This window comes from Notolabrus celidotus, chromosome 18, assembly GCF_009762535.1.
Source record: "Notolabrus celidotus isolate fNotCel1 chromosome 18, fNotCel1.pri, whole genome shotgun sequence".
NCBI classification, from domain to species: domain Eukaryota; kingdom Metazoa; phylum Chordata; class Actinopteri; order Labriformes; family Labridae; genus Notolabrus; species Notolabrus celidotus.
Window position 1 is genome coordinate 29536873 of NC_048289.1, and position 10663 is coordinate 29547535.

General features: G+C 49.0%; 1 protein-coding gene across 10 annotated transcripts in view; it reads left to right on the forward strand.

Annotated features, from left to right (window-relative positions):
* Positions 1 to 10304, forward strand: part of srcap (Snf2-related CREBBP activator protein) — a 36625-nt gene extending 26321 nt beyond the window's left edge. For 7 of the 10 annotated variants that reach the window (XM_034708007.1, XM_034708001.1, XM_034708003.1 and 4 more), the window contains 9 exons: positions 32 to 345; positions 438 to 640; positions 1191 to 1360; positions 1455 to 1651; positions 1765 to 1879; positions 2612 to 2740; positions 3046 to 3222; positions 3319 to 3402; positions 3876 to 9697. In XM_034708007.1, coding sequence (XP_034563898.1) covers positions 32 to 345; positions 438 to 640; positions 1191 to 1360; positions 1455 to 1651; positions 1765 to 1879; positions 2612 to 2740; positions 3046 to 3222; positions 3319 to 3402; positions 3876 to 8747 — 6261 coding nt within the window. In that variant the 3' untranslated portion in view covers positions 8748 to 9697. Of the gene's footprint in view, positions 1 to 31; positions 346 to 437; positions 641 to 1190; positions 1361 to 1454; positions 1652 to 1764; positions 1880 to 2611; positions 2741 to 3045; positions 3223 to 3318; positions 3403 to 3875 lie in introns of all 10 variants that reach the window. The other 3 variants (XM_034708005.1, XM_034708002.1, XM_034708000.1) reach the window with 3 other exon arrangements.
* Positions 10305 to 10663: the final 359 nt, after the last annotated feature.

The window sequence follows — 10663 nt, forward strand, 5'->3', positions numbered from 1 at the left end:
GTTTTAATGTCTGATCTTGTTCCCTCGACAGTCATGGCTGGCAGGAAGTCACAGGCAGCAGCACGACAGCAAACTGGACTTCATCGGTCGAGTCAACGAGCTCCGCTGTGGGGCGAAGCCAGCGTACGGCCGGGAGGTTTTGGACTTCCTGACTTTTCTCCCCGGTGGCCGTCTCTCCCCGGCGGCTCCGACCTCTCACGGAGGGTGGGGACGCTCGGGACACAGCAGCTGTCTCTTTGCACAGTGGCACAACAAAACCGACTACTGGTTCCAGAGCCACGCCGTGACCGAGGCGATCCACAGCATCGAACAGAGGCTGGTGCTGCTCAAGGAAGTCGTAGACAGGTAGATGACTGATATCTTTTCCTTCAGATTCAAGAGTTTAAAAACAAAAAGAAAGATTTGTGACTTTAACGTTTTTAATCCGCCTGTTTTAGGTTCACATTTGCTATTCCCCCTGTGGAGGCTCCTCAAATCTCCATGCACTGCTGCCATCCTCCGCCCTCTCTGAGCCACAAACAGGCCGTGTTCTGCTCCGCACTCTCAAATGAAGTCACCCCGCGGACTCGCAGCCTCCATCGCATCCAGTGCAACATGAGGACCCAGTTCCCCGACCTGAGGCTCATTCAGTACGACTGTGGTGAGTTGATGTGGATGCAGAGCTGCTTTTTTTTTTTTGCAGTAAGCATGATACTGATGCCACAAAAAGTTGTTGATTGTAGTCCTCAGTTTGGAAGATTTGCTAAGCAGCCACTAACTGTAGCTGAGTTAGTTATCATTTAAAGCTGCTGTGAGGAACTTTTGTTTTGTATAGATTCTGGCGCCCCCTTGTGGACAAAGTGATGCCTCTTATCTCTTGTCCTATACATGCAAAAGTAGTGTTTTCAACAAAAACCTCATCCTGTTGTCTTTTAACAGTCAACTTTATCAGGCAATGTGATTATTTTCCATGAAAACAGTCAAATAAAGGCTGGTTCTGAAGCGAGATGTCCATCAGCTGCTGATGGTCTTGTTTGCTATTGAAGGTCATAAAGAGGCATCAGTATCATTTTCAGTCTGTTTCTCAGCCAGTTCAAAACTCCTCACAGGACCTTGAAGATCCAGATTTTTTTTATATTAGCTGTAAGTTTCTGTCTCTTTTATCCGTTATTGAGTTCGTCCTGAGTAATCAATACTCTCACTGTGTACAGGTAAGCTGCAGACTCTCCACACTCTGCTGAGGAAGCTGAAGACAGGAGGACACCGAGTGTTGATCTTCACTCAGATGACGCGCATGTTAGACGTGCTGGAGCAGTTCCTCAACTACCACGGACACATTTACCTGCGCCTGGACGGCAGCACCCGGGTGGAGCAGAGACAGGTGAGCACCAGAGATCTGTAATGAAAGTTATTTGTCCTTATCAGCAGAATATCACATCAGCTGTCCTGATCTCTGTGCCTCTTCCTTTCCTCAGTCCCTCATGGAGCGCTTCAACGCAGATCGCCGTATCTTCTGCTTCATCCTGTCGACTCGTAGCGGAGGCGTGGGTGTGAACCTGACGGGCGCCGACACTGTTGTGTTCTACGACAGTGACTGGAACCCCACCATGGACGCCCAAGCACAGGACCGCTGCCACAGAATCGGCCAGACCAGAGACGTCCACATCTACAGGTAACGGTGTCCCATCCCATGTTGTCTCAGGTCTTATATGCCCTTTATACTTTTGACTGGAGTCATGATCTTAAAGAACAATGAATGAATGTTTTTTAAATGTTCCTCTTCAGGCTGATAAGCGAGCGCACGGTGGAGGAGAACATTTTAAAGAAAGCCAATCAGAAGAGGATGCTGGGAGATATGGCCATTGAGGGAGGAAACTTTACCACGGCCTTCTTCAAACAGGTACAGATAGATCAGAGCCTCATACTTGATTTCATTAAATACACAGGGTTTCCCTTAAATCGTGTCAACTCCTAAGGCACATAAGAGTACTTTGACTTTACAACAGTTCACAAAATTGCACTGCTACTGCTTTTAGTTCACCCATGAAGGTGCAGAGCATGTTTAGTCCTCTTACTATCTCAACTTTATTCATGGCTGTCTTGCACAACTTGCATGTTCCCCCCTTGCTAGTAAGAACCAGAATAAGTAACATTGTTGTTATCAGAAATGCCCTTTTATCCAAGTGTTTTCTTACTTTTAGACAAGTCTGGTAGTTGAAACTTAATTAATTTCTGTTCACGTGACGAGGAAACGAGTCGCTTCAGAACATCCCCAGTGAAAACAAATCAGTGGTTATATCAGAAGGGAACTTGTAGCTGTGTGCTTGATTGCTGACTCATAAATAGAGAAGTAAAAAGGTTCTTTCATCGCAGAATAAAAAGCCGTGTCCTTTCCTCTGTGATTCAATTTCTCTGATCTCCTTTTAAAGTAAAAGTGTCCGACATCGCCGCATCCCCTAATTAACCCTTTGAATAAACGGCAGCTTTAGCATGACTGCTCGTTTTGTTGTGTTGTTGTGATGATGTGGGTCATTATTCGAGTTCAAGTGCCTCTTATTTTTGTTTCGTATGTTCTGTCGAGTACACAGAACAATTTTTCTCTTCTGAACGCTTCTTTCTTTTTGTTCCTCAGCAAACCATCAGAGAGCTGTTTGATATGAACGAAGGCGAGAAGAGAGAGGTAGCGGTGGAGCTCTCGGTGGTTCCCCCAGTTGAGGAGGAGGAGGCCGGCAGCAAGCAGAGCACCACCATCCTGGAGCAGGTGAGATACCTCATACAAGCCTTATACTCAAATATGTTACACACACAACTCAGAGCATTTGGTAAATATTAAAATCATAATACATTCTTTTATTACACGTTGTACTTGTAGGTAGGTGCTTTTCTATCCCCTGTGTTTATGCTCATTTATTATTTACTTTGAAAACTCCTATTGCAAAGATGTGTTTTGGGTTGCAGCAAAAAGGATATTTTTAAAATGTAAGAACTACTCTGGAACCAGGTTTTTCTCTCAGGTGTGATGGTATAGATACAGATAACCTCATCATACTGAAACTTACCTTGCAGGCTCTGTGTCGTGCCGAGGATGAGGAGGACATTGTCGCAGCCTCTCAGGCCAAAGCGGAGCAGGTGGCAGAGCTGGCGGAGTTCAACGAGAACATACCGTTAGATGATGGAGGAGAGCAGGAGGAGGTGGAGGAGCTCTCTAAGGCTGAGCAGGAGATCGCCGCTCTGGTGGAGCAGGTAAAGAACGATCATGAATCAAACTTTTTGAATTATTCTGTGCATCTGTAGAGGTTTATGTTTGGTTAACTCAACGATGTTTCTTTCTGTTCCTAGCTCACTCCCATCGAACGCTACGCCATGAACTTTTTAGAAGCCTCATTGGAGGATGTGTGCAAAGAGGAGCTGAAGCAGGCTGAGGTAAATTCACAAATATCATCTCACACCTATGATATGGTTCTCCTGAAATGGCTGGAGCTAGTAGTTTTCTCAATTATCATCTGATTATTTTCAACTGATAATCTGTCAAATATAACATAAATATGGACACATGTATTTTAAATATTTGTATCATCTGGTTAACTGTTCAAAAAGAGCAGATATTGAAGCTTTATTCAACCCTGTAGTTTTGCAGGGGGAAAAACAAGCTTGTGAATCTGTTACAGTGGAAAATGTGGGGTGCAGGTTTAGCTCACTGATTGGGATATGTGCCCCATGTACAGAGGCTGCAAGTCCACAAGGGAGGTAGCCGAGGTTTGGGTCCCTCTGTCTGTTGCTGCATGTCATTCCCAACTCTGTCCAATCTCCAGTCCTCTTAACAGAGGCATAAGTAGCCCCTTTAAATAATCATATTTGATTGTTTTTGAAATGTTAATGTGTTTGTGTTCGTGTAGGAGCAAGTAGAAGCTGCCCGAAAAGGTCTGGACCAAGCCAAGGAAGAAAGACTGAAGCTCCACGCCTCATCCGACGACGACGAAGATGACTTCTTGTCCCCTCCAGCCTCCGCGGAGCCATCTCAGCCAACCCCGGCCCGCAGAGGCCGTAAACCCAAGGACAAGGACAAGGTTGTCACCTCTACAAGGACTAGTGGTCGGCTGCGTGGGGCCTCGCCTGAAACTGAGCCGGAGCCTACGCCCCCTAGAGAAGTGCCTGAAAGACTACGTGCTGGTCTTAGAGGACGAGGAGCTGCCAAAGACACTGGATCTGTGTCTACTGCCTCGCCTCGTTCAGATCACCACAAAACGTCCTCATCAACCAGACATCAAGATTCTAAACCGTCAAAAGCTTCATCTCCTGCCAGAGATCACCAGACCATCAAAACCAGGACTCTACCAAACCGCTCCCATCCCAGTCCAGTGCCTTCCCCTCCCACCACCTCTCCCTCTGGAGGGAAACCGTGTGTTGGTGAGACCGACAGCAAGAACTCCAAAGCCGGTAAAGAAGAGAAAGATGGGGAGAGTGAGAGGAGGGCGTCTGAGTCTTCACTGGAATCCAGCTGTCCAGTGGACCATCAGACAAAAGATGAGGACGGCAAAGACCACTGCGCCATGTCTCCCCCCTCCACGAGCTCCAGATCGCCTCGTAAGCGTCAGTCAGCGGACGGGGAGGTCCTGCGTGGTCTGGTTGAGGACTCCCCGTCAGCCAAAGTCCTGCGGAAGCTCCCGGGGAGGCTGGTCACAGTGGTGGAGGACAAGGAGCCAAGAAGGAGGAGGCGGAGAGGAAGTGGAACTGGAGGTGGAGCGTCTTCAGAGGAGGCGTCTGCGGAAGACAACACTGCCGGTATCGCTGATGAACCAAACAAAGACAACACCTGCCCGAGCTCTGACAGCAAAGCTAAAGGAACAGTCAGCAAATGTCCTCAGGACCAAGACTCCACTATCAGTCCACCTGTGCCCCCACAGCCTGTCAGAGCTTATCCTCCTTACTCTCCACCCTATCTTTCTCCTGACATGCCAGTGCTGAGGAATCTTCCTGTACGCCGCAGGCTGGAAACTGAATCTCGCATGGCTGCTCAGCTAGGAGAGCAAATGCAGCATCTCGGCCGAGGAAGAGGAGGGAACCAGTCCAAAAGAGCCGACGGAACACCAGGAAAGGACACTTCTACGGACTCTGGTGCCACATCTTTGAAAAGAAAAAGGGGCCGGCCCCCTAAGACTCCCCCTAGGTTATCCGAGTCTGACAACCCAGTGAGTCCTTCCCCACAACCCACCTCTCCAAACGAGGAAGGGAACCCCCCTCTTTCCCCAAAACGTAAGAGGGGTCGTCCTCGCAAAGACTCAACAACCACGCCAGATAGTGTTGCTGAAGAACAGAACTCTACAAATGAAACCACCACTACTGCCGTATGTGGTTTATCAAAAACTGATGCTAGCACAGACCCAGCAGGCCCGTCTCTACAGAAGTCTGAGACCCCTGCAGCTGCTGCCATCACTACAGGTCAGGCCCAGTCCACCAAATCTAACGAAACAGACACTAAGACTGAGGCTTTAGCCGCCGATCCATATGTAGCTCAAGCTTCCACAACAACTACAGATCAAACTTCCTCATCAGTGTCCGCTTCAGTTCCAGCACTACCTCCCCCTGCACCTACACCCCTACCTGAGGTTACCACATCATCAGACTCAGCGCAAGTCATGGAACCAGTTCCAGTGTCTGCTGTAGTTCCAAGCCCAGCCGCAGAATCAACCAAGGCTTCTTCTGTATCCACTGCAACCCTTTCCACAACTTCCACCATCCCTGTCAGTGCAACTTCTACCACAACAACTCCATCACTGCCTGCCAGCAACGTCAAATCAACTCCTCCAGATGTAAAACCACCGCTTGTTGTTTCTACAGCCTCAAAAGTTCCCGCAGAGCCAGCACCTTTATCTTCTTTAAAGGTGAAACCACCAGGAACAGACTCTCCCAGAGTTACCACAGTGGACCCACCAGCTGCTGCTACCACTACTCCTGCTCCTCCCCCTGTGACGTCCTCACAAACAGTCAGCGTCACATCTGTAAAAACAGTTCCAGCTCAAACTCCTGCTTCCAAGAACTTGTCTCAAAGTCTGTCACATGCAGCATCTGCGACATCTGCAACATCTACAACATCTGTAAAATCTGCAACATCTGCAACATCTGCAACATCTGTAAAATCTGCAACATCTACAACATCTGTAAAATCTGCAACATCTACAACATCTGTAAAATCTGCAACATCTACAACATCTGTAAAATCTGCAACATCTGCAACATCTGCAACCTCCACCCCAACTGCAGCCCAGAAGGTTTCAGCTTCAGCTTCAGCTTCACCAAAACCAGTCTCAGTATCTTCCCCCACTACAGTAAAACCTGTGACAACGGTTAAAACAGTCCAAGCTAGTCCCTCTAAGTCAGCAAGTCCAAGTACAGTTCCCACCACAAGTCCAACCCCGGTTGTCAAGGCTTCTTCAGGGCCTCCAGTAACAACAGTGTCATCATCTTCTGCAAGTCCAGCTCCATCTTCTACACCCCAGGCAAGACCTAATGTGACTGCCACTAAAGTCCCAATCAAACCAGTCTCAACCCCGCCAACCCCACCAGTCCCAGCTGCCCCTCAGACCCAGGTAACAACTGTAACATCCTCAGCAACTTCCCCAGTCTGTGATCCTTCCACAGCGACAGCATGTGCCGCTGTAACATCCACAGCCAGGGTGGAGACGGTTACGGTTACTACACCTACCCCAACAGAGACAGTCCAACAGACTGTATCCACCCCCGCACCAGCAGTCCCTTCTAAAGAACCCACAACTTCAGCTGCCCCAGCTCCACCTGCAGAAAAGACTGTTACGACCCCTCCCCCTGTAGCTACATCCACAGCTACCACATCCTCACCAACAGTCACAACGCCCTCCCCACAAACATCAAATAAAGATGCTGCCACAAACATTGTACAGACCACCCCAGAACCCACCTCCACACCAACACCTCAGTCTGCAGCACCACCCACCCCAACCAAAACAGTTCCTCCTGTGTCAAACTCAAACACCACCTCTCTGCAGACACCTAGCCCCGCTTCTAAAGATGATCACCAAGAGATCTCTGCACCAGTCCAGACGGAGGAGCCGACCAAGGAACAAACATCTGCCCCTCCTAGTGCTGCATCTGAAACACCGTCTTCTGAGCCAACGCAGAGACCCCCTGAGTCTAAAAGTGACTCGGACAAGACGACAGAAATGGAAGTAGATCCTGTGCCGACTGAAGAAAGGACTCCCAATGAGAAGGAGGACCCAAAGCAGGACGTCTGCAAGTCTCAGTCTAAAAGGAGAAGAGTGGAGAGCTCCTCTGAGACCAAAGACTGTGAGGACGCAGGTGGGACAGAAGAAAAGACTACGACTGACCCTCAGAAAGAAGAACCCGTGACGCCGACTACCGAAGATCAGAAAACTCCAATCCAGAAAAGACCTCTTAGTCGGCAGAGCAGCCAGGAGTCCACTAGCTCCTCTTCACCATCATCCGGGTGCTCGACATCAACCCTCACTCGCCACGCTCACCACAAGAAAACCTACGAAAACAGACTTCCAACCAAGAAGAGGCGAATGGACGTCACGTCAGAGTCAGGGAAGGAGGAGACGAACGAGGGTCAGGAGAAGAAAGAGGAAGGCGGTGAGAAGGAGATCTCTGCCTCCCGGAGAAGACGGTCACGGTCTCCTTCCTCTTCCTCTTCAGATTCTGACACCAGTGAGAGCAGGAAGGAGCACCGGCTGACCCGCTCAGCAAAGCGCCGGCTCGATCAGGAGGGAGAGAAAGGCAGCAACCGGCAAGGAAAGAAACCTTCAAACAGCTCTGAGAGAAACGCATCAAACAACGCCAACACGTCCACGGGTGGAGAGTCCGGTAGTGATACATCCTCAGTGAGGATCACCAGGAAGTCTGCAGGATCTCAGCCTCCTCAAGAAAGTAAAGCTCAAACCAACAGCACACCCTTGTTGCCTCCTGAGCCTGAAGTTCTTGGAAAGAGGTGTTCGGCACTCAATGCTGCAGCCAAGCTCCTCGCAATGAAAGGCCGGGTCGATACCCCGGGTCACACCCCTCGGAGAGACTCTGGATCCAAGGCTGCAGGGACTTCACCTGCCCCCTCTTCTGACAAGAACCAAAAGCCAAAAACTAAAAGTGTCCCCGCCTCTCCTCAGAGTAACTCTGTGAACGTTACGAATAACAAAAGCAGCGTAAGCAAACCTTCCACCCCAAACCAGGCGAACCGCCCTGCCTCCCGCTCCACCAGACAGTGCCCCGGTTCCCTGGTCCCTCCCCTGGAAATAGAGTACAAAAGACCCAAAGCAGAGGACAAGGAGAGAGGGAGCAGGAAGTCATCAAGGGGCAAGGAAGGCGAGACAGAAGCGCAGTCTTCATCCCGGGGCCACAGTGCCTGCAGCAGCATGAGCAGTGACGGCGAGGGCGACGGGCGCAGCAGCAGGAGCCGCAGCAGCAGTAACAGCAGCCAGCGCACCCACAGCATCAGCTCACAGAACACCGAGCACAGAGAGTCCCGCGCCGCCTCCTCGGGCAGCGAACGCAGCTCAGAGCGAGCGAAGAGCCGAGACAAGCGGGGCCAGCACCGGGAGAGCCGGCCGGAGAGCAGGAGGTCTCAGAGGCTCTCTCAGGAGGTGGTGACCAGCGGTTCAGGAACGGAGGGCACGCCGGACAGGGTGCTGCGGAGCGTCGCGGCATACGCGGCAGCGCAGGCCCGGTCACCGGCATTAAACACCCGCTCCTCATCCGGTCAACATCGTCACAACAAGACATGATCGAGTGCCAAAGGGAAAAACACAGAAGACAGAGTGTACAATACGAAGGCACGTCACGACCTTCCAAGGTTGCTGCTTTGTCCTCACTCTGATAAACGCAAGGGAACTGAGTGCTGCACAAGCCAGGGACCTCCCCTGCCTCTTGGGCCCTCTCCCTTTCCAATTGGAGCTGGAACCCCTCACCGGCTCAGCCATTGTCAGCTGGGGGAAGGCTCAGGGATGCCGGACTGAGAGTTAAAAAAACGTGGTGCAATCGACGTGTGTGTGTGTGTGTGTGTCCACAAACACAGACTGAGAGATGACACAGTGGACTAATTCACCACTGGGACTTGAGGGGGGGACGAAGGTGCAAGAGAAAAATAAAGCAAAGTTGTTAGTTCACATTCTGTACTGTAATCTTCAGAGACTGGACGCTCAGATCTTATGTGTTAAGACGGGATTATACAGCACCCTCTTATAAGGGGTCAAAATGAAAAGTCATTGGTGTGACAGTAAAACTTTGGAGTGACCAGTTGTATTGTAAGTTGGAGGTTTTAGAAAGTTTGGTTTTGAGAATTTCGTCAGCTGTCCTGACTCTTGTTTCTTTGTAGTCAGTTGATAAGTTATGCATATTTTATTATTTCTTCCAGGGTATTCGGAAGAGAACCGATCTGTCAATGTGATCTTTGCTGCACTATGCTGGAGCTTGTCTTTGCTTGGGCCCCTTTTTGTTCACGTCAGTTTCTGTTCAATGGATTCATTTTTAAATCCAGCCTTGCATTTCTCATTTGCACATCTGATAACGTGGCCCCTCTGCTTCTTTTGGGAGTACATTGTGTTGTAGTTTAAAGGTTTTGACATCAACTACAGTTAATTAATTGGTCCCTGGTACCTCACAGTGTATCTCTACTGTTCAGACATGTATTAAAAGACAGTCTGCGCTCCTTATCACGAACCCGGAGCGAGAAATATCTCATTTCCTTCCTGATCTACCAAAAGGCAGTCGTTGTAATGGTCCAGTTTGTCTTGTATTTATACTAAAAGGGCAAGTAAATGTTGAAATTAAGAGTGCCTCTTTGGCCAAAATGGGTTTGAACCTCTGATTGCCTTGTGAAGCACCTGAAGCAGGGGTGTCGAGCTTCTCTCAAAAAAAGCCAAACAAAAAAAAATAAAAAATACAACCAACAACAAGAAGACATCGAACGCATCATCCTGTGCATCAGTGCTACCAAATTAACATTTTATTTTCACATGAATTCTTGTCACCGTCACGTCATTGCTCTTAGTTCATGTAAAGAAAAACTACTTGGACAAAATGTGAATAAAATAACTGGTTCAGTTCCAGATGACTGTAAATTGTCGATTTACGTTTGGACTGGTCGGAGCGACTCGGAGCGAGAGGTGATATATATTTGGGGGGCGGGGGGGGGGGAGGGGGGTCGGATAGTTTATGGTGATGGTCTTATTTTTTTGATTTGTCTCTCTTCATTTGTTGCATTCCTTTGATCCCTTGTAATTCCACAATGTTTTACTTGAAAAATTAAGACAATTACAGTTGAATAAAAACACCAAAAATTAGTCGCCATGGTTCATTGTGTTGAAGGTTTTTGTTTCACTGAGGGTGAAATGAAAGAACGGGTCCACCTTTCTTATAGGACTGTGAATCACAAGTTTCAAGATGGTTACAACATGGAAACCTCCAAATACATCATGTAAAGATGAGGCTTCAATGTGGACTGCTAGAAATTCTTGAAGACGTTTCGCCGCTCCTCTGAAAGGCTTCTTCAGTTCTGATCAGACCGGGGAAGAGCTTGAAGATATAAGCCTCTAACAGTCGTGGGTGTGTCCAGGAGACACACAGGGTCCTAAGTGGGGTCATTAGTCTAGTTTCTGACAGTTGTTCTGGGTCAGCTGTGAGTCGTTAGAGTCACCTGGTC